The 24,540-nt window shown below is 41.6% G+C and overlaps 1 protein-coding gene across 1 annotated transcript; it reads left to right on the plus strand.

The window, feature by feature from the left end:
• LOC140230007 (cell adhesion molecule-related/down-regulated by oncogenes-like) lies at nt 1-23,092 on the plus strand. Its single transcript, XM_072310211.1, has 17 exons — nt 1-114; nt 8,216-8,500; nt 8,963-9,109; nt 10,191-10,340; nt 10,953-11,237; nt 11,689-11,847; nt 12,638-12,748; nt 13,360-13,527; nt 14,315-14,422; nt 15,082-15,210; nt 16,626-16,848; nt 17,681-17,855; nt 18,378-18,606; nt 19,343-19,588; nt 20,124-20,311; nt 21,925-22,261; nt 22,809-23,092. The coding sequence occupies exons 1-17, from the start codon at nt 33-35 to the stop codon at nt 23,069-23,071; spliced, it is 3,285 nt and encodes a 1,094-aa protein (XP_072166312.1). The 5' UTR covers nt 1-32; the 3' UTR covers nt 23,072-23,092.
• Nucleotides 23,093-24,540: the final 1,448 nt, after the last annotated feature.

The following is a 24,540-nucleotide window of genomic DNA, read 5'->3' on the forward strand; positions in this document are numbered from 1 at the left end:
CCCCGCCCACTTTCCCCTGTAGACACAGTGCAATGGATACCAGCCTCCAGCTAGCAACGCTTCTCTGGCTGCTAGCCACGCTTCTCACATTACTGTGTGAACGCGCTTTTGCAGGTAATTTATTCATGCATCCTTTTTAATGTGTATGTACCATGCAGTGTTTGTATGTTTGTGTGTGTGTTTCTTCCTGTATGTGTGTATGTCTTGATTTTTTTTTTAAATTGTGATTTATTGATTCATTCACTATTCTTTCTTCCCTTGTATGGTATTATGACTGGTGGATTGAAGTTATTATAATTATGCACAATGTTTGTGTGTATTCTTAGGTTTCAGGTACTTATTATACCCAGTATAATGCTCTTTTCTTCTTCTTTTTTTTCATAAAAACATACTGAAACAAAAATCATGACAACTAAAGACACCAGTTATGGTCTGAACTCACTAAGAAGAGCCCTAGAGTCTTAGAGGAAGGTAAGCATGTATGCACAGATTTATTAGGGTTATCTGTTATATAATTTCCCACTGGTAGGTAATATGAGATTAATATGTACTGCACTCTAAAACTTGATATCTTGTGAGGACCCAAAGCAGAAGATATGCCTATGATACCTTCAGACCATTTTATGTCTCAGAAATTTCACACCAGTAGGGTGAATGAGCATCCAATGAATGAAGTCCTCATTGATACATTCACATGTATCTGGCTTCTTGTTTATATTTCTCTCTTAGATACTCTTGGGAATTATTTCCCTTTTTAAACTAAATTGCATCACACATGGCACTCCATAAGGGCCCCTTGGCTTGGCACTCCATAGAGCCCTCCCCTCCCATATGTGAAACCTTCCAGAACTTCTTTTTGCTAAAGTCAGTGTCATTCCCTTTCATCCGCTCCTGCCGAACATTGAAAGAGATTGAACATGACAAGGAAAAAATATAGAGAAACAAAAACAAAGAAAAGGTAAAACAAAATGCAGGAATTCAGATCTCCTTAGCCTCTGTCAAAGACCTTCTTGCTTCTTCTTTTTTTAGCACACACAGTGGAAAGCAAAGCAAGCTGACACTGATCTTCGAATGCAATTATCATTCGTGAATCCAGGAAAACCAAAGCTAACACACCACCCTTCTGTTGAATAACATATTCAATTTTATGCATTTGATAATTCTCATCACCCAATGAAATTGATAGAAATATGCCATCGGTCAGCGGTGTAAAATATATTTTGCATGAACTCTGTTGTTGCTGTTGTTGTTTTTGTTGTGGTTGTGGTGGTGGTGGTGGTGGTTGTTGTTGTTTGGTTTAACTGAGCTCTACTGACTGGTTATGATTTTTACTACCAAAACACTGGCAGTAACCATGTGGTAAATTACAAGAATTCAACCAGTTTGTACTTCCCATGTGCGCATGAGCGGAAAAAAGGTATTTGTGAGGGCATGTTGATTTTTTAATTCACTGAGATGAATATTGTTGATGTGATGTTGTTCATGATGTAAAATCCTTGTAAATGGCATTTGTTAGTAGGCCTACGTCCACCATACAGCAGCAAAGTGTTTATCAAAGCCTAGTATTTGGCAATATTGACTGAAACACATTGTGAATGCATTCAATGCAAATCAAAGAAGTTGATACTTCCCCAAGTGTAAATTGATGGCCGTCATTCTTGTCACCTGGTCTATGTGGGTTCATTCTTTGTTTGAACCTGACTTCCATATTGGTACGATGGACAAGCTTATGCATTATGTTGCTTTAACAATGAGTAAGGTGCCCAACCAACTGAGTAGGCCTAATTATTTTGTTTTTTCGCTCCGCTGGGTAAGATGAATTTCGCGTGTTTGTAATTCCATGGAATCAGGACAAAAATTAATGGAACATATGGCATGCAAAAATTATTTGCATGCTTTTATTTTGCGCTAGCTCATGGTTGCGCGAAATAAGCGATGTTTTCCACACTGCAAAAATTTCCATTTTCACAGTATCTCCTCAGCTTGACTAGTCTCCTGTGATAACTCTCAGCTAGCTCCTCTTAAAATTACTTCAGCCTGTGACAAAGACTAGGATCTATCCCCCTCCCACCCCCCCCCCCCCTTTCCTCTTGCAACATTCCATATTGTCCTGAGGGGGTATCGAACAACGTCAGTGTTGATTTCCACCGTGTGGTTGTTTGCTACATTCCAAAATGAGGATTTATGGAGTGCTGGAGTGCCGAAAAACACACCTCTCTCTCCCTCTTGCTCTTTCTCCATTTTTTCATCTCTCTCTTTCTCTATTTTATTTCCCTATATTTACTTTCATCCTTGTCTTTTTATATCAGAGGCTCGTAATTGAAGTTTTCGGCAACATTACAGAAGAAACATTGAGCTTGTTGCCAAACTTCAGACTTCACACCTGACATATTTTTAAGATTAGTTTGTAAAGCAGCCCCCTCTCCTCCTCCCCCCCCCCAAAAAAAAAGAGAAGATATATACAATAATCTGACCCCAAAACATGTGCAAGTCATAATCCCAAGAAATGTTTTCCCCTCATCCAGCCTCCAGTAAAACAATGCCATGTGTTCTGGATTGAATGTTTCATCATCAAGAAGTGGTGCATCGTTCGGTGTTGTGCAAATTATTCTCGAAATGTTTGAAAGACTGTGAATATAATTTGAGGTTATGACCTCTAGATCTGTGGGTATGTGTATACCGACTGGCCGTAAATGAGCTGGGAATTGCATCGAAATTACAAAATGCCAGAAGACGAGATTTTAAGTTGCTCTGGAGCATCTTATAGGGGATGGTTTACAGTGCTTCTCTTACTCAATGTTGGAGTTGAGTTGAGTCAGGGAAATCAAACAGTGGTAGAAATTTCATCAACATTAAACGTGTGATATGATAAAAAGGCTGCCTTTATTAGTTTTCCCTTTGAAGCACCTTTCGATACCCACTATCAAAACGTGTTGGCAAATGCCATCCAGATCACGTTTCTTCAAGTTGTTGCACTTATCAACTTTGTGGTGTTGCACTTTTTGACCTGAGGAGCAGAGGTGTGTAGTTGGTAGGGGTTGGTGTGGACAGGTCCAAGCTATAATGCATTTCAGAATGACTTTGCCTTTATGAACTCTACAGAAAAACGTGTCTTTCTCAAAACACGTTTGTGATCACACTTTTTTTGACGTTTCAGAAATGTGTTGCTATGAAACCCAATAATCAAAACAGCTTTGCATTTATCAACTGCCCCAAACTCTGTGAAAGCTGTTTGGAAACCTTAATTCTGCACAGGAAGTGAGTTGATAAATGTCTCGAAACTCAAAGTCCCGGAATCATTAAGTGTCACATGTCTTCACAGAACCACGTATGGAAATTAGGTGTGGTACTGATGCTAATCTCGTTATCTTTTGCTTCAGTGTCTGTGCACTAGCCGTGGTGTGAATTATCACTCCAAAATAATTATGTGATTTCAGGATGCTGATCACACTATTTAGTGAGATTTGTATGTCCATGCAGGCAAAAATCTCCAGATTTGGATGGGGATGCCATTATTGCAATTGCTATCCTAGTAATTTGCATCCGTGTGAAGTGTACTTTTTGTATCTCTCTCCTGTGAAGACTAAAATGTGTGAGAATGTTCATGAAATTGAGACTTCCACACAAACCATTGTGACATCTCCATTATAGAATGTGGACGATCATTGTCGTTGTCGCTTTACTGTGGGGATTCCGCTCTTTCGTTGTGAGAGTAATTTGTGTTTGCTTCTCCATCAGTTCTGAGAAAACAAAATGAAAGCTGCCCTTCCCATGTAACTGTAGGATAGTTTACCATGAAAGAACTAGTATGAGTGTTCAGCTGTTGAAATAGTCTCGTATTGGACCGTTTAGATACGGTGCTCGATAAAAGTGTAATTGACAAATCGTCCCAAAGTCTTGAAGACAGGCTAGTTGGTGATGATGGTGTATTTGGGGGGGGGGGGGTTGAAAATGGATCATCTATCTTGTGGACAGCATTGCTTTCTCTCTCCCTTGGCCTTTTCTATTTCTCTCTCTAGCTCTATCCCTCTCTTTCCATATGTTCCCTCTCTTGATTCTATTTCTCTCTATCTACCTCAATATATATCTTTCCATCTCTCCTCCTCTCTTTCTCTTCTATTTGTCTCTGTCTACCTCTATATATCTCTTTTCATCTATCCTTCTCTTCTATTGCTTTCTATCTACTTCTATATATCTCTTTTCATCTCTCCTCTTTTCTCTCTTCTATTTCTCTCTATCTACGCTGTATATCTCTTTCCATCTCTCCCCCTCTCCCTCTTCTAATATTTTTCTCTCTCTACCTCTTTATCTCTCTCTCTCTCTCTCTCTCTCTCTCTCTCTCTCTCTCTCTATTTCTATTTCTATATTTCTCTCTATTTCTATTCCTCGCCAACTCTTCATCCTGCTGTATCAAGCTGAGCGGGGGCACAGAACGGACCCCCTGCCTCCGCTATCTCATTACCGGACGAGGGGAGAGAGCCGCGGAGAGGCTGCACCAAATTTGCAACAGTATCCAGAACCCCCGACTCCCGGCAGCGAGGAGAGTCGTGATGGGGGCGCAAACCGAAATTGGTCTCCTCCACACCTCTGCCAAACATCCCCAGAATGTGTCTTCGGAAGAATCGTGGGGTCTAATCTTCATCCAAGATTAAGCTGCACGAAACATTCCTCTTAAGTTTCCTGTAACCAACAGTAATGTTCTCTCCCTGAGCTTCTCCACGCAAAATTAGCAATTGACCCCCCACCCAGAGTAACCAGATGCTTTCCTTATTCACTGATTATGATTAGGAATCAAGATATGATCAATTGCTGTGGTCATCTATTTATATCAGAGATATATGATGTCTTCTGGAGCCTTTTATGATATTCATCTATTCCATCCTGACTGTGTGAGATTTTAGCTGTTCGTCAGGGTTCAAGTCCTTAAATCACTCACGCTTTCATCATTCTGACCTATTGCATTGCATACTTAATGACTAAAGCCAAGTTAAGGCTGCCTTTAAAGAGCATATCATCCTCTTTTCAGATTCTAGCATATTGCATTCTTTTGTTGATATGAATGTACTGATCTGTAATACACCTCATAAGCTATGCATCTCAGTTATCAAGTGTCTTTACTGCAGCCATTCTAGTACTCTCTTGATTTGGGGCAAAATGGGTCCTCCCAATTTTAGCAGAATTTTCAAATCTAAAAAGTTGGTACTTTACGGCAGGTCAGAATCATTGGATTGCATGATCTTGTTTGGCTTAACTTTTGTACTTTCCATCTGTGTGTTGTGTTATGATCTTTTGTTTGCAATTTTGGATGGACAGATTGTGGAATGAGTGAGCAGAGAATGGCAGTGAGACTGATACCCCTTTCATAAACTCAATAATGCGGATAATATCCGCAACATTTGGTCGTAAAATCGCAGCGGGGATAGAATAATGCGCATTATTTCGACCCTTCTATTATCCGCATAATAGCAGCATCGGGACCAGATATTGAGTTTATGAACGCAAACCCAAATAATGCGGATAATTGCCGGGGTGCGGTCAAACGTCACCTGTCTTTCCCGCAGGAGGGACGTGTGCAGTCACCATGACGATTATCGGCCTTTTTCAGGACGGGCGCTCGTAAAAATAATGCGGATTATTTTCAGAGTTTGTGAACGCATTTTTTATTGAATTGTCCGCATTATTCTTATGCGGATAATAGGAGGATGAGTTTATGAAAGGGGTATTAGTATCCCACGAAAAGCTGCAACAGGGATTACTTCTTCAAGGTTCAAGGAAGGTGGAGAATGTGAAGCTATTGAGTAATACCAGTACACTCTATGCAGTACCATGTACGAATGCTCGTACATGTGTGTTGGTCTTACGATCTGCGCAGTACAATTTAGGACTGCCCAGTGCATTTGTATTGGTATTGGAAGAAATATCAGGTGGAAACCTTGTCTTGGAGAAATGGCCTCTTTGACGGTTGGCCTTTTTGATGGTTGTGTAGACAGGGCAGTGAAGAGAATACTGATATGTCAGTCTTAAGCTGCTTGGTCTGTCTCGAAGACAATGTGTGAGAAGACTGGTGTATATCCCACAGTGCATTGCATTTAGTTTGACCTGCTTCTGCCTCCTGCTAACACAGCACAGGCTTTAATGGCATTGTGAGAGAAATCTACCGTACCGTGTGATACCATGTGATCCTGATCCGGCCCGTAATTGTTTGACCAGGTAGGGACGATTGGAGATGGAAGGGAATTAATCCTGATGCACAGTGACGGAATGAGGACATCTTGGAAGAACAAAGTGAAGGGTGTCATCCTTTGAAGAATTCCCTGAAGGAAGCTTTTTTTTTGGGGGGGGGGGGGATGATTTATGGGGAAATTTTCCTACAGAGGACCTTGAGTCATTGCACTATTAAGACCTGGATCGATTGGTTTGGAGACAGGGTCAAAATAAATGCCCTTCTGCCTTCGTGATTGCGCTTTAGCTGAGCAAACAGGAGAGAGTCGTGTGTGAACGGAACGTTTAGCGTTGCGATTATGCCCCTTCGTGTTAAAGACCCCCTCCCCCAGTTGCCTATTACCGCTTCATCAGCGAGTGCTTACCCCACAGGCCACGATTTGCAGCCTCCCGGCATGGTGTCGGGGTTTCTCGTGGCGGCGTGCCAGCGGTGCCGTTGCCACGGCCAGCCACATGAAAAAGTTTTTTCTTTCTTTGATCTAATCGACAGAAAAACCAACACTGTCAGTTCACCATTGGTGAGGAAAGGAATTTCTCTTTCCCATTTCCTCCCCCCTTTCCTCCCCCCCCCCCTTTCCTCCCCCCCCCCTTTTCTCTGGCTTTGAATTGTTTTTGTGTATGCCTGCCATCGTGCTCATTCTTTCTAGAGACCCAAGATTCCGACTTCATGCTGAGATTAAATATGGCTGCATGGGGTAATAGTGCCACACAGAGCTGTTGGTGTCACAGAAAGATGCGGTCGTCACGGCGATAGTGCATGTGTGGCATGGCAGATGAATCACACCCTGTAATGTCTGTGATCTCACTTTCGGTTACAGTAGAAAACTGCAGTGGTGTTCAATATGTAGGAGAATATGTATATCTCTTATGCTTTACATTTATTTTTGTAAATTTCTAGAGTCGACTGCCATTTGTAATATAAACAGCACATCAGAATATTGCCTTTGGTAACACAAGGGATTAAACTTCGTTCTCTTCCTCTTGGTTGTAGTACTTGATCACATATCTAACCCCTTGCAGGTTGCCTAAATGCAAGTCCAGATTTTGCAAACTGTAAGGCAAATATAGACTCGAACACACCATTTCAAATTAACTCTTTGATTACTATTCACACCCTATTTCTATGCAATCCCAGTGCCACGTGTAAGGGACAATTCTGCAAGGGGTAATGACTGTACAGTTACAATACAACGTACCCTTCCCTTCGGGCATTAAAAATGGTTTATAGGCCCGTCCTATATTGAGTGGTGCAGTTCAAAATGAAAGGTCATCTCCCCAGCTGTATCTTGGGTGGAAACCGATCATCCTCGCAGCTCACTTATTTGCATATTCATGTCACTGTGTGAGAACTTGTTATGCAAAAATTAGCAAACATTCGCAATTCAGTAACTTCTTTAATCTTTACCCAATTCTAAGCAAATTTCAATCTTTCTTGTCAGACCAACTTTAACTTTTCCAGAATGCCCCATAAGACCAGAGCATTACTTTCGAATTGAATTATTGACAGAGTAATTGTGTATACATTGTATTTCATTTTTCATGTAATTCTATGGGTTTTTTTTCATACTTGTATTGAGGTATATTTTGTTATTCTTTTGTGCAGTTTTTATCAGTTGCACATCTTACATCTTATACCAATTGACTTGTACTTCTTTTTAACACTGGTTTCTCATTATTATCATAGTTATTAGATCTTTTGAATGAAATATCCATCCAAGATCACAAGATTTTAGTAGAGGACAAATTTCTTATCTCCTCCATGACGACTTATTCAAATTGAAACTTTTAATAGCATTTTTACTGTGGTTTTTCTTTTTATCCCTTTCATCCATGTGTCAATAGCATCAGATATTGTGTTATGAAAACTGGGTTTCAAAAAGATTTGATTTTCAGAAAACAAACAATTTCTTGTTTAACATCTTTTGAATTTCGTGAAAGGATATCTCTCGATTATTTCTTTTTCCTCTTTTTCATCACTTTCTCCCTCATCCAGATGTTGCACCCGAGTTCCGCCGAGAGCCTACCTCAGAGATCGTGCGGCCGTTCAGCCGGGTCAAGCTGCGCTGCACCACGCAGGTCAAGGAGGCGCAGATCACGTGGACGCTCAACGGCGACGACATCGCCGACTTCCCCAACATCGCCGTCAGCGGCGGCTCCCTCCTCATCCGGAACTTCGAGAGCGAGGAAGGGATGTTCTCCCACGTGGGCGACTACCAGTGCATCGCCAGGACGACCGTCGGGAGCATAGCAAGCAGGATAGCACGACTAGATGTAGCATGTGAGTCAGACACTCAAACACTTAACGAGTGGATTCAGATACAATACAGTGAACTCCTGTTGTTATAATGAAATTCTGGTGACAATGAAGCAAATATTCAGGTCTTAATTAGCTATATATCTTTACATACTTCACTTGTTCAGTTATAACAAAAAATTGATACAATGAAAGAAAATTGTCTGTCCCAAAGACTTCATTACAACAAGAGTCAACTGTACAGGGCTATCACTTTGTCTTTATTTCTGTTGCATACACTAGATAACCTGTCAGTTATCCTGTGCAAAAATGCTGACTTATTATCATTATCCTTGTTATTATATTCCTTGTTAGATAATATACAAGCGTGATTTCATTGTTACAATTCCTATTATTGTTATCATTACTATGACAGTTTTTGAAAAAGAGAAGATCACATCTCCTGAAAAGTCTATGTTCTCCTTTACTCTCTGCTCATATCTCCAGATATTAAAAAATTCACCGAGATACCTCCAGCGGAGATTATAGCATATGAAGGAGGGATGGCAGTGATCCCCTGCACACTGCCAGAGAGTTTGCCCTCAGCGAGGATGGAATACAGTTTCAAGAACAAGTGGATAACAGAAAGTACAGGTGAGACACAGAAGTCCCTGATGTATGCCATCCGATGAAAGAGAACAGAAGCAAAAGAGTACACAGTAGCTCTCAGCTGGACCATTGACATCAGTTAGGCATGAGAGACAAATAGAACTGACAAATTGTTGGATTGAATGAAAGGAAAACACACCTCCTCCATTTATGTTCATGTTTTTGTAGTATAGATTAGAGCTTTTTTTGTGATAGAGGTTGGTGTTTCTGGTGAAGTTTCATTCTGTTGGGTATAATGCTGTTGTGGAAGCTATAGGATACTGCTGTACACCTGTGCTTTGATGTGATTTCAGGGATGAATAAATGGATAGATAGATGTGTAGGTAGGTAGATAGATAGATAGATAGATAGATAGATAGATAGATAGATAGATGTGTAGGTAGGTAGGTAGATAGATAGATAGATAGATAGATAGATAGGTAGGTAGGTAGGTAGATAGATAGATAGATAGATAGATAGATAGATAGATAGATAGATAGATAGATAGATAGATAGGTAGATAGATAGATAGATAAAAGGGGGATATACTGATAGAGTGTAGATAGATAAGAGAGAGAGAGAGAGACAGATTGATAGATAAGTAGATGTGTAGGTAGTAGATACATAGATGGATAGATAGATGGATGGATGAATAGATAGATGGGTTTGATAGATTTGATAGATGGATAGATGATAGATAAATAGATAGGCCTATATAGATATATATGTAGGTAGATAGATAGATGGATAGGTAGATAGATAGATAGATAGATAGATAGATAGATAGATAGATAGATAGATAGATAGATACAGATAGAAAAAAGAGAGAGGTAAATATGTTAATATACACAATGTAGGTAGATAGATATATTGATACGTAGATAGATAAGTGGATAGGTATTTGTACATAGATTTGCAGATGAAAGAAGGGAAGGAGAAAGAAAGGAAAAAGAACTACAAACAAAAAGATAGAAAGGAAGGTAAAGGAGAGAGAGAGGAAGAAAGAACAAATCAAACAGACAAAGGATGAAGAAAGGGAAAACTCACAAACACTGAATGAAATGTTTGACTCTTTCTTTCCCCGCAGATCATCATGTGATCATGCCGTCAGGGAGCTTACACATACTCAATGTGTCGTCGTCAGACGCTGGCCTCTACAGCTGTTCGGCGGTCAACTCGGTCATCAACAAGCGTCTGTCCCCGAGAAATGGAACAATGCTAGTGGTCAAGCAGGGAGGTAAGTGGCTTCATCAGTGTCTTTCTCGGAAGTTTATGGGATGGTAACCAGTCTTACCAAACCTCATCCTCAAGAGGGGAGGGTGGGAGGGGAGGGAGAGGGGAGATGAAACAAATGTTACATTTCTGTGAGTGTATACCTCTCCTCTTTTATGTACTTAGTTGAAGTTATGTGAGGAGACCCATGTAAGAATAAATAAGACAATGAAAAAAGTGAGTTTGATGCAGCAGTGAGCAAGGGCATGAGAAATTTGCTGAGATTCAAAAAGCAGTTTCATCAACTCTTAGCATTGCCATGCAGTCTTTTATGTAATTGTAAGACAGAGTCTAGTACATCTACCATGAGCTCTAATCATGGAATAAAGACACCCTCTCAGATTTATCCCATTTTTGTTGACCAATATTGTGGATATGAGTAGGTATTCTCAAGCTTGCAGCCCTGGTTTAAATCTGTTTGACAGCAGTAGGAGTAGTAATACCCCTAGGGGAGGCACTAAACTACCTCTGCCTTGTCCGTTGAAGGAGGTCTAGAACCTCTGGTCCCGTGCTTGATATACAGTCATTTCTTCTGTAGCAATGATGAGATAACTCCAAATCTACATGATTCTTCCAGAACCCGACGACATTGAAGAACCCCCGAGGATAGCCCGGCACAGGGGGGCTCTGGTCTCCCGCGGCAATGCAGCCGTGCTGGAGTGCGTCGTCGAGGGCGGTCGTGGCACCCCCACCGACGTCAGGTGGGAGAAAGTGAGCGGCGAGATCCCGTTCGACGCCGTGCAGCGACCAGGGAGTCTCACCATCCCATCGGCTGCATACAAGGACGAGGGAGCGTACCTGTGCATCGTGGAGCAGAGCGGGGCGGAGGTGGATCGGCAGGCTATCACGCTGAAAGTGAAAAGTAAGACTCTCCTCCTTATTCTCTGTGTGAGCCCCTTCTGTGCAGGAACTTTGGACAGTGTGTACAATGCTATGGGGTTTTCTATTCCATTTGGCATTCGAGGCACATTAAGTGTTATCTGAATGCACCGGGAGTTTTACTTTACTGTTGAATTCTGTCAGGATAGCTCATGACAAGACCAAGGGTTCAAATGTTTAGATATTTTGTATATGAAAGTGTGCATGTTCTTGGGTATATAGTCGTGTGATTTTGAGTCATGTTCAATGACTTGATGAGGCTGTTATAAATTCATCCAGTGTGTTACTCTTGGGTTCATTCAGTCAAGTAGGTCATGATAATAATGGTCGTATGATATAATTATATTACATATAGATATACATGTTTATCTTTTGTGTACTCATGAATTTTAGTATAATGTAATTTTCTTTTTTATTCTCTTATTTTCGTACAGAAACTCCTGGTATCCGGTCTGGTCCCCAAGAAACCTCTGTCGGCCTCGGCCAGTCGGCACAGTTCAGCTGCTCCGTCGTCCGGGCCCAGCCAGACGAGGTCAGGTGGCTTCACAACACCAGGGAGATCCAGATAGACAACAACAAGTACATGCTGCAAGGTGCGACCCCTCCCCCCTCTTCGTGGATCAGTTTATGATGGTGACGATGAGGCTGTGGTTGGTTGCAGTTTCTGGTTCAGGGTGTGTGATAATGAGTCTGGAAGCTTTACTAGTGATGATGCAGATTTCTGGGGTGTGGTCTTGATGATGGTGGTGGTGGTGGTCTTGATGATGGTGGTGGTGGTGGTGTCAGTTGTGATGGTTTGATTCTGTATTGGGATTCCAAGGTAAAGATTTTGATGTTTTGGGGGACCGATGTGGGGCTGAATGTTATGGCAGGGGTTATTGGCAGTGTGATATCAGTGAGGATGTCTGTCATGTTGGTATATTTCAAGAAGGATGGCCCTACTATGATGTGGGTATGATGATGATAACAATGGTGTGAATGACAATGATGGTGATGAAAGTCATTTTGATTGTTTGAGGTTTTGACAATTTTCTTGAACTTGACAACAATAGCAATTACAATTGTTAAGAGATGGTGTCAATCACAACTATGGTACTGATGAAAATATGATGGCTTTAACTCTTCTACTATTGATAATGTTGTAGTAGAGATGGTACTGCAGTTACAGCAAGTGATTGTGTGCCTAGAGCATAGCAATACTGCAGTTTTTGATAGTGAAGATGACTCTGACAAAGAGTGATGATGATTACAATAATAGCAATTGTGATGGCAGTGATGTTGAAAGTAACTCAACAAATGCGAGTGCAGAAGTGTATGATACCTAAAGCTTCCTGCAGAAAGTATGTAAGACTTGCAAATATATATCACCTTGTCTTACTGTAGATGGAGTGCTGACAATTCGAGACGTGCAGATGAAAGACCTGGGCATGTACCAATGTATGGTCAGCAATGAGAATGGCAGCGTGCAGGCATCGGCCCAGCTGAGGATTCCTGGTGAGAACTTTGCGATATCAGCTCAGGACTCTGGGCTTATAACTATATTAGTGTGGGGTTTTTCCCCTTATTCTACCTCCAGTTTTGAAAAAAAAATGTAGAGAGACTCTGGTCCTGCAGTTATTTTAATTTTGGGTTTTTTTCTCCTGTTTTGTGAAAAAAAAAAAATTGACAACTAGCCCTTCCACATTTCTGCAATGCAGTCATTGTTGATCAAGACATTGCCCTCCATATAAAGACCACCTTCATATTTGGACTCTCAGATGTCTTTGCATTGGTGCATAAAGATTCCAAAATGAAAAAAAAAAAATCAAATCTAGTTTCCCATCCTGTGTCCACTAAGCTTTTTTGCAAAACTCCTGTATGAGAAAGTTCCTGGTGCATGGAGTTTTGCAAATTTATTGGGGAAAAAAATATTGGCAGAAATTTACTAATGCATGGCTGTATGATGCAAATGAATGTCAACACTTCTTTAACAGTAGAAATATGGTAATTTTGTTAATATACTCTTGCTTCACAAGTCAGCTAATTAGATTTGTTTCAGAGATTCCAAGACCAATATTTGTAGTATGTTTACTGGATGCTTCCCCGATTGCGTCCCCCCACTACAGATGGTTTTCCCCGCATCACACATCCTCCCATCAACACGACCGCGGTTGAAGGGGAGCGCGTGCTGCTCTCCTGCAACTTCCGTGGGACGCCCTTGCCCTACGTCTCCTGGAGGAACCAGCGGAATCAGATTATGAGGAACAATGACAAGACGTTCATCAGCGAGGATCGTGAGTAACCAACTTTTTCTGTTGAAAGATGCGACTGAAACACAGAGAAAATGTCAAGAACTCACCAATGTTTTGCTCTTCATACCATTTTGACAAGTGCAGGTGATGATAAATGATGCCTTTTCTTTAAGCAGCATATTTTATGGGGATGGGGGAGATGGATTTGTTAATAAATGATGAATGTTGATTAAAGACAACAGACTAGATCCATTTCAAACCACACCCAAGGATGTAGGATATCAGGATTATTTACTGTTTTGTTTTTGTTCCCTCCTGTAAGGGTAACATAGCTTGTTACAACTGAGAAAAAAAACACCCCAGATATTCCAGTTAGCATGCACTAGATTGTGAAAGACTTCACCATCTCAGTAGTCAGGTGGAATCATAATTCCTTGTGTTTTTCATTTTCCCTCCTTTTTATCATGGCTTTCTCTTTCTTTTCTGTCTTCCTCTCTGTTATCCTTCTGTTTCACTTCTCATCCTCTGTTTTGTCTTTCTCTCCATCTCTCTTTCTAATTGTCTTTTCTTTAATTTCTTTCTATGTTTCTCCTTTTTTCTTTTTTTTATGCTCTTCTATTTTCCTCTTCTGTTTGTCTTTCTTTCCATATGTCTGTATCTCTTTATCTATCTATTTATGTATCTACACATCTATTTATCTATCTGTCTATCTATCTATCTATTTATCTATCTGTCTATCTATCTATTTATTTATCTATTAATCAATCTATCTATCTATCTCTATCTGTCTTCCTTTCTTTGTGTATCTCTCACTGTGATCTGTCTGTAGGAGGTTTGACGCTGCTGGACGTTGATCTCGCTGATGTGGGCTGGTACACCTGCATGGCCTCCAACAAGCACGGTTCCGTCAAGGCCTCGGCCTACCTCTCGGTACTGGGTGAGTACGTCACCGTAGTTACTGGTGTACATTTTGTTGTTGTTATTTAATGGAGATTGTTTATTTCTCAGTTTTGCTTGGGAAGAAAGAATGTGGGATGTTTAGAAGAATGGCTCTGCACTCGGTGTGTTGGTTGCCATGGTTACTGGTGTTTTGTTTTTGTTGTTTCAGGGAGATTGTTTAGCTCATGGTTTGGCTTGGATAAAATTTGAGATGTTTGAATGAATGATGGCTGGTGGGCCTATTGAAGAGAGCGACCTTGTGATGCAGGTGAATTGAGGTATAGGGATTATTGACAGGAATTCACATTGTAGAGAGGTAATAATGCAAGTAGACTAAAAAAAAAAAAGTGGCAACCTTGATATGCGGCATTCACCAATGGGTGCATATGTCTGGAAACTCATCGCCAGTGAAAAGAAGTTACATACCCCACTCAATAATTGGTTTGGTGTAACCAGGGCTTCCCGTCAGACTGGTGCACACTTTCACACCTGAGGCACATTTTCACGCCTGCATGGACCTGTTAGATTACAATTTGGTCTGGTTGGAGGAATTAAATGAATAATGATGAAAAAGTATTGCAAAGTACAGGTAAGTACGTGATCACTATAAATAGGGTTAAGCAAGTGTGCAACACCATTCTGTCTTTCTGTGTATAGAGAAAATAGGAAGCACTCCGACCACGCCCACCCAGGGGGTCATCGGCCCTCCAGATGGCATCATCAGTGACTCCGGTATCACCTCCGGTGGAGACAACAGTGTGGAGCCCAGCCTGAAGCCCCTCCCTCGTGAGTTTATCCCCACTTATATAGAGTACTTAAGTGTGATGTCATAGCCAGTCATTGCCATGGAAACTGGTTCTAAGCAACCTCACCTGGCCTGAGTGTTTATGTGAGCACATGGCTCCAATCTAAGCTATAACAAAAGACTGTGGCTTCATCATTTTGGTGCTGTATACGCACCACCAGTTGTTGGTATATTGAATGCTAGGTCTTGTAGAGTCTTTGTAAAATATAAAGAAGATGCTGATCAGATGTATTGGACTTTTGAGGTGTGTCAGAATCTCAGAAAGCCTTCATGGTGATTCTGGTGAAATGATACCAGGCCCCTCATAAAAACTGATTTAAACTTTCTGGCAAAACATACAAGCTTGATGACTATAAAGAAGTTTGTATGTAATTGGCACCATTACTATATTGTTTTGGTTATTGTTTAAGATACAATGATATACAATACTGTACAAGCTGAAATTTTCACGCACAGATATTTTCGCGAATGCTCTTTGGAGGACATTTTCGTGTGTTGTTAATTTCGCGGTTGCGAGGGTCTAACTAAACTTAGTTATTCACGTGTTGTTATTTTCGCGGTTCAAAGGCGATTCGCGAAAATAATACCACAGCGAAAATTTCAGCTCGTACAGTACATGTATTTAGGTATTGATAAAGACCATAATCTTGTTTAACTAACTGTCTGATAACCCAATCCCCTAATGTCACCATGGTTTTACTGTTTGACTGAGGCACATTGCTACACCATAGCTGGTAGCTGAAATAGGAGTGCATTACCAAAGGGTTAGCCTTTTGTCAAGGCCCTCTCGCTGTAATGGGCGAGCGAAGCGAGCCCAGCCGAGCGCGCGCGCGAGGGCCTTTTGAGATCTGCTTTACACATTATTATTCATGAACGTGAACCCTTCTGAATACTCATTTTAACGGGTTCCGGTCAACCAATGGAGTGGCGCGCTCCCCGCATCCTCAGCCTCGGTGTTGTCATGCCTGTTCGCATGCATCACTGACCGCCCGCGGAGGTCTGCCAGAGAACTCTACACACTCTGTGTGTATAGAGTTCTGTGAGGTCTGCGGCGTGCATTCGCTCTATTCAAATCGGGTTCGAGCAGACAGACACGCTGATTGGTCGTCGACTTTTGCTCCCAAAATCGGGGAGCAAAAGTCAGTAATTCAAAGGGCTAACAAAAGGATGCGAAGCAGATCTCAAAAGGCCCTCGCGCAACCCCACTCAGCTGGGCTCTCTTTACCATACAGCGAGAGGGCCTTGACAAAAGGCTACCAAAGGGTTGACTTTGGATGGATGGATGGAGTACAATTAAATAGTAACATGATGGAAAAGTTTGGCAAGTTAAGCTACTGCATGGACACATAAAGGATAGACAATATTTTGTTTTCCTCCCTTCTTTGCACTGACATAGCATCGGATGTACCGAGCAAGCCGGAAGTGAACAAGACCTCTGACACCTCAGTAGAGGTCAGGTGGAGGTACAGAGGGACCGGTCAGAGCTGGCCGATCACGGGGTTCACCGTCGAGTACCGCGACGTCCTGATCGACGAGGACTGGAGGACGGCCCAGGGGGCCATCGGTCCACTCCAACGGTCCTTTCAGGTGTCCAACCTGAAAACTGGCAAGACCTACAGGTGGGTGGTGAATTGGACTGTGGAGTGGTTGTGTCTTGTTATGTGGTGGGCATTCATCGTCAAGATCATTGCCATTTTATGTTTTATAGTGCATGTTTATCAGGTAAACATTACACAAATATTGGGTCTTTGGGGGTTTAATGTAGCACTTGACATCTCCTTGGGAGATGCATTTTCCCCCGAGGCTATTTTTTCCCTGAAGCCTGCAGCTCTGAAGCATTCAGCACTGCAACAATATTTTGTCTCAAGGGGAAAATGTAACTCCCAAGGGAATGTCAAATGTTATATTCAAATGATAGACAAGGCGATATTTGTTATATTACACTGACGGATCCAGAGGGGAAAGGCGCGGGCCCCTACTTTATTTTTGATTAAAACAATAGAAATAAAAAGAAAAAAGTGGGGGTGCATGCGCCCCCCCCCCTTTAATTTTGCAAAGGCGCCTCCCCTTTATGGAATTCCTGGATCCTGTATTATGTGGTCTACGAAAATACACATTTTAGTCAAGCCTTCGTCTGCAGCCAGTCAAATTGTGGAAGTGTATTTCCTGACATGATGTTACTGCATGTAATATACCAATTGGTCCTTTGCTGAATTATAGTCATGTGATTGCATTATAACCAATCACCAATCAGTTATTTATGTAGACCATGTAATATGAAGATATATTCAGCCTTAACCCTAATCAGGTTGAAGGGTGGTACTGAAAATAAAAATTTCTTCTCTTTTCTTAAGGCAGAACTTTTAGCAGTCTATACAGTAGAAGTTTGTAATTGCTGATAGCATTGTGATTCTTGATTTCCTCTTCTTTTTTTTTTTTTTTGTCCATCAGGTTCCGTGTAAGTGCAGTAAATCGCTTCGGCAAGGGCCCCTACAGCGAGATGTCCAACCGCTTCATGCTCCAAGACCACCTGCCCATCATACAGCCCCAGAGGGCACCAACACGGTCGCCGCGCATCGTCAAGTGTGTTCCAGAGTCATCATCTGCGCTGAGGGTCTTTTGGGAGGTGAGTAATTTCAAAGTTTCAGAGTCCAATGTGTCTTTAGCTGGCTTGGCTTTCAACTTGATCAAGATCTATTTGCGGGCATACAATACCATGAAAATCAGAATATTAGATTGAAAAAGCTTTTTGCAACTTATTAGCCAGTACTTGTAGGTAACTCCTGAATTTAGAACTGATACCAACTTTTTGATAAATTTCTGTCTGAATTTGTGCAGATTTTATTAATTTATCCCTTTCCTGATCAGATTTTTCTCTAGTGTAAGGTATGCAGTGATATTCAAGAGTTGGCAATTTGGACATGACAGAATGATAATTTCTTAACCATAAATTGCCTGTCCTTAACCCGTTGAGGACAGTTTGAATTTGCTACAACACGCATTTCCTATAGACGCTTGCCGGAATATACTCAGGACTCGTCCTCAATGGGTTAATGGATCTCTCAATGGGCTAAGAGTATGTGTGCAAACTTATTTCTATAAAAGTAAAACAAGGTTTCTCTTGCCACGACGCACTTCTCTTTTCCAGTACAACCCCGTCGCCGGGGACGCGCCCATCGAAGGCTTCTACATCTACATCCGGCACACGGACAGCGACGACGACCGCGACTACGTGCGGAAGCCGGTGATCGGCGAGGACGTGCGCAGCTACCTGATCGCCAAGCTCGAGCCAGAGGAGATGTACGACATCAAGGTGGAGAGTTTCAATAGTGCCGGAGAGAGCACTCGCAGCAACGTCTTCATTCGCAGCACACTACGTAAGCATCCCAGAGCTGCTACTAGCCTATCCAAGCCTTATATGGTGTTATATAACCCCCCCCCAAAAAAAAAAACAAACAAAAAAAACAAAAACAAAACAACAACAACACCCCAACATCTATTTTTTGTATTACTTTGTCTTATGTTCTTGGTTTATCAGTGTATATAGTTCAGGGTTCAATAGCATATTTACACAGCTGTAATATAATTGTTACCATATTATTATTTAGCAATTGAATTATTTAGCAATTGAAGTGACCGTATTATTATTTAGCAATTGAATTTATTAATGATTGCATTGGATTAGTTGAGTTCAACAGAAATTGAAATAAAGTTCATTTAGCCCTTTGAAGATGAGTCCTTGAGTATAGGCCTACTCAGGCAGGTGTCTATGGAAAATGCATGTCATACATATGTATCTCCCGATGGAATCCCATTTTCTTTGCTCATTTTTCCACTAATAATTTATACATTTTTTGTACACGGAGCAAAATCAGCCTGTCCTCAAGCGGGTTAATTCAGTGTGACATACATTGTATATTGCTAACTTAAATCATATTCATTTGAAAGAAGCAAGAAAAACTTGTGTAATTTGTTTTTGTTTGATGAAGCTTGCTTGGCATTGATGTGGAAGCATTGTGAGAATGTGGCAGGCTTGGTCACACATAAACTGGCAGTGTTGCCATGACAACACACAACTTTAAACAAAATCGAACTGCTTCTACCTACCTGCAGCTCGCGAGACGGAGCCGCCACCGATCATCATCGCGCCGATAAACCCCGGCCAGTCCCCCAACGTGGACACGCGCATCCCGATCCTCTCGGACGAGCCCACGCCGGTCCCGCCCCGGGCCCCGCGGGGTCAGAGCGAGGACATCCTCTACATCACCCTGGGCGTGGTCCTGGGGGCCATGCTCCTCGTTCTCATCATGTTCGCTGTCATGTGCGTCTGGCGGGCCAAGCAGGACACCAGAGATCCAAGTGAGTCTGGAAAGGAGACTAACCCAGTCTGAACAGATTTTTATATGATGCTATTCCACCACAGTATCAGTTTCAAACTGAAATTCACAGGATATCTCAAATCAGTGAAAACTTGTTTGGGGAAGTAGTAGCATTCTTGTCAAATGCATGTTCTGTGAGCCTTGACAGCATTTTAAACATTGGTAGAATTGGGAAGCAGAGTGATTTAAAACAGGAAAAAGGATGGATACCGTCAAACCTGTCTATTGCAGCCACCCAGGGAGGGAATTGTTCTCAGTGGTCGTATACAGCAGCTAGTGGCTGCTAAGACAGGTTTGACTGTACCACAGATCTTTTAGTTTGGCATCACTGAAATGCAAAAACATGTCGAATTGTACCCGAAATGGCATGGTGCATGATGTGCATTGACATATTTGTCACAGGAAATGCCCATTTCATCTAAGCTTGCTTTGTCCCACAATGAAAGACCATAGTAGTGGTGATTACAATTCAAGAGATACCAGCTTTGATATGCACTGCTCTTTTGCCACCCCAGATATGCCTGCTCACTGGAATAACCGGCCATACTACGACCCAAGCTTCCAGTTCGTGGACTCCGGCAAGTACCCATGTGCCAACGGGAAACTCAACAGCAATCACAGCGGACCTAACGGCATGACACCTCACGCTTACCGGGAAACCAATGGGGGCATTGAACCCCGACCTCTCTACACCCTACCTCAGGTATGGTCTGCCTTATGTCTTGCATGACTATCTCCACAGTAAAAATCTCTACAGGGAAGGGGAGATAAGGGCCCTGTGAACAAGGGGCTAATGCATTGAATGAAAACTGAGGGGGATAATACATCAGAGGCACCATCAAATAAACTGATAGCTTACCGTTACCTGATCTTTTGGTAGTAACTTGTACATGAAACCATGCCCTGTTGTCCAAGTTCTTTTAAAGCTGTTGGCAGGTAAAAAGGCTCTATGCAAGATTTTGCAATATTATATGTTTTTAACTCAGAGGGATATTAGTATACAAATAATACACATCAGTGAGAGCATTAGGAGGAGTTACCCACACAAGGTACTGTTCCTTTGGAACATTGACATTTGCAAGTCAATAGGCAAGATTGCTTGAACTGTTTTGATGGTACCAAGTAGACCTTATGGGTTATATGCCAGATCAAAATGATGTGTGTCATTTGGTTTATCAAATGATGAGCATATTCTTGTTTGATAAACCATCCTCATCGCAAGTAAATAAAAAGATGAAATCTTGTACAGTCACCAGTGCAACATGAAAGTGCTAATGACAGGTCGTTATACTTTACTAATGACTGGTCCAAAACACAATTATGTGTGAGGCAAAGTAAATGCCTGGTCGTGTGTATGCTCTTAACCAATCATCTGATTAGGGTCTGGATCATTAGTATGTGATATGCTGTATTTGCCATCCAAACTCACATTGTCTTTATAGCGACAATTTTTTTTTTTTACATTCAGAGTGTGATTCCTCCATCATTGCCCACTGTTAATTTTCATTCCCCCCCAAGAGTGATTTTTTTTTATAAAAAAACACTGTGTTTCAGGAAGTCATACAGAGAAATTGAGGATTCAATTGATCTGTAGGCACCTACTTACAGTTTCTTGAATCTGTTCATCAATGATAATATTCAGCTTTTTTTTTCCAGATATATAACGTTGTTTGTATTCATTGTGCTCATCATAGATGTAATTATGTAATTGTGATGTAAAATGTGTTTGTATTGTCATGATCATTTTGTTGTAATGTAATGCCAGTGGAAGCCAAATTTCTATGTCTGACATAGACCAATAAAGAAATGAATGAAGTGAATGAATGAATGAATTACTGGGGCGACAAAACCTCATATCTATAAGTGTACAAAATGTTAAATGTTCAGGAGAGCAAAAATATCATGGCAGCCAAAGTACTATATCAATTGGGATAGCCTTTCCTTTGACATGATGTGGTGGCTTCATTTTTGGGGTAAGACAGCTACGCTTTGGACAGGACATCACTTCTACCTCTGATTATCTGACCATTAATCCAAAAAAGTTGTTTTCACCAAAATCTGAGATACAAGGTCTTGTCACTCTAGCGATAATAACCTAAGTGTAACTGTCATAAGTTTGACAACTGATTTGCTACGTACAATGAGACAGCCCCAAACACACGTATGCCCGCAGCCACAGGGGCCTTCTAAATGAATTATAGATGTTCACGTGTTTGCTACTCATTGAAAGTGGGTGTTGGGTCATCCCTGCCAATGTCATACGAGAGTATTGGTAATTACCTCAAAATGAAATTTTTTACTTCTTGTCTCTGTCAGGATGCGTTTGGTGGCACGGCATACCTGTCGTGTGGAACTGGTAGTCTCCAACACGAATCAGCTCCCGAGACGTCCACGTCACCCCACGAGGAGAACGGGCCACGCCCCACCCTGTCACCTGGCCACGCTGGTCACAATGGACTGACCAATGGCAGCGCCAGGTGCCACCGGGCGGCGTCCAACCACGAGCTGGCATCGTCACCCACTGCGCCGCGGCCCGTCTGCCAAATACGGGTCAATCCACGGCACCAGCGGGAAGTGCTCGGTGGCAGGAGTACAAGGATAACAGTTCATGATCGCCCGAATAGGACCGATTCCAGTAGCGAGCGTTTGCAAGGTGACTAACCAGTGTTATAATCATTGCTGTTCCACAAATCACTGAATACCCTTATTTGATTACCTTTTATTGTTTCATCGGAATTGCAGAAACAGCACAAACAATATAGAATACACAGGCAGATGAAACAGCATATAGCAGCATTTATCTGTAGAAACATTCAAAGGCACCCAGCTCCCACAATGTGTCACACATCATTCACAAAGTTGCTGGAAAGGATACATCTTCAGTTCAGATTCTTAAAGGTATTGAGGCTGGTACAATTCCAAAGCGGGACTGGCAGACAGTTCCACAGATGTGCTGCAGCAGAAGAGAAAAATGTGAGCTTACTTGTAGCTATTCCTACAGTTGGTTGACAGTTAGTCTCAAAAAAAAAAAAAAAAGTGAGCTGCTCATTAGTAGTTAATGTTTTTGATATGAAAGAATGGAGAAGAATAATTACTGACCATTGACTGGGCAAAATTTTAGACTCTGCAGGTCATCACATGACTCTGTGTATCTTTTAGTAGAATGTAATGAAATTTGTGTCTTTCTTTAAACTTTTTAGATTGCGACAGGGGGTCGCTGACGTTGAGTTTACCCACAATGCCTCCGGACGTCCGTGTTCCCGCCCCGTCCCGGCCATCCCCCTCATCGTCGGGGCCATGCTGTGAGGCGCACGCCCCGCCCAGGCCCCGATCAGCGTCGAGCCAATCTGAGGCCTCCTCCCACCAAAGTTCCAACCAATGGGAGTGCTCGTCCCGCCACAGCGGCAGCCAATCGCAGGCCTCCTCCCACCACAGCAGCAGCTCCAAAATCACCGACGTGTGACGACCGACGGCCGCCCGGCCTCTTCTCTCGGGCAGCAGTCGGAAGTCAATCGCATTTGGTGAGGACATCGACTGACTTGCCAAGCGCGAGCTCCCGGCTTCATTGATGCATACAGAACAGACAATAGCAGCTGCGTGGGAAATCGGAGGCATGGACCATATTGACCCAACTCCGTATGTTCCACAAAGACTTTTGGAACAAGACAAGACAAATCCCTGCGTAAAGACCCTCATCCTAATAGTTGGAAAAAAAAGACTACTTAGGAACAATTGACTGGGAAGAGGAACTTCGGATACACATGGAGATGTTGCAGAATATTTTTTGTTGCATTTTCTTATCCTGTGCCTTGTGGTCTGGTTTGTATTGGGAGAGCATTATTTTCTGGGTATATGAATATATACATATATAAATATATATGTATATATATTATATATATATATATATATAAATATAAATATATTATTTTTAAAATCAAATAGCTTGTACCATACACTGTTGAGAGGATAGAATATTAAAGACACTACAGAGAAGCATTCTGATTTGTCATGTATGTGTAAAATAAGAAGATATTTCAAAGTTGTACAGAAACATTTTTGATATTGTACAAACGAAGCGAAATGTTTAAGACATGCCCGCTGTATGAACTGTACTCAATTTTTATGTAAAGTGTGTAAAAACTTCCTTTTATCAAAAATATATATTTTGCTTGGCAATCAAGAATCATTTTCGTTGTTTAAATCTTCACATCTGATGGATCAGTACAGGCAAGAAGAGTTTTGTGATAATTCTGTTTCTGTTTTTGTTTTTAGGTGATACGCTATCAGCGTATCACCTATTGTGTTTGTCAAAATCTTCCTTTCTTTCTTTTTATTCTTCTTTCTTTCTGGCACATTTTGTGTCGTGAATATCTCAACATTGACATGACGGAATAACATGACATTTTCAGTCAACATGTCTCATGACAATATCTAGCCACAATAAGCTTTTCATGACAATATTAATCTCTGACGTCATCTAGGCACCATTTTGTGATTTTCAGACAATGTCACATGATCGAACATAACTTCATAACTAAATGTCATCTCTGTATCGTTTTCGGTGGACATAAAGTTGAGGTCACGCTGGATCTTAGTTCTTAATGCTAATAACCAAGGTCATCATTACACGCGTGTTAGCGCGTGTCAAAGTTTTAAAATGCTTAAAACGACTTCCCAATGGGAAATCTCAAAGTTTCAGATGTGAGGTTGCACACGTGTGGGTTTGAACCCCACAAGATCACACACAAAAATTCTTAGCCATTTTACTTTTTTTTTTCTTCAATTGTGTATTACACATTCGTCCATGTAGAAATCATGTTCGTATATAAACGCACCTATACACACACATACATACACACACACAATATCCCTCTGTTTTGTGTTGAAGACCACATTGCTTCGACTGCTGCAAAATTTTGCAGGCTGAGTTTG

This window comes from Diadema setosum, chromosome 6 (assembly GCF_964275005.1).
Source record: "Diadema setosum chromosome 6, eeDiaSeto1, whole genome shotgun sequence".
Lineage (NCBI taxonomy): Eukaryota > Metazoa > Echinodermata > Echinoidea > Diadematoida > Diadematidae > Diadema > Diadema setosum.

Bases quoted from the DNA above. Each gene is read 5' to 3' on its own strand.
- LOC140230007 (XM_072310211.1), top strand. From the start codon at position 33: ATGGATACCAGCCTCCAGCTAGCAACGCTTCTCTGGCTGCTAGCCACG. The intron at 11,238-11,688 runs GTAAGACTCTCC...ATTTTCGTACAG, and splicing joins TATCACGCTGAAAGTGAAAA to AAACTCCTGGTATCCGGTCT. The intron at 13,528-14,314 runs GTGAGTAACCAA...ATCTGTCTGTAG, and splicing joins GACGTTCATCAGCGAGGATC to GAGGTTTGACGCTGCTGGAC.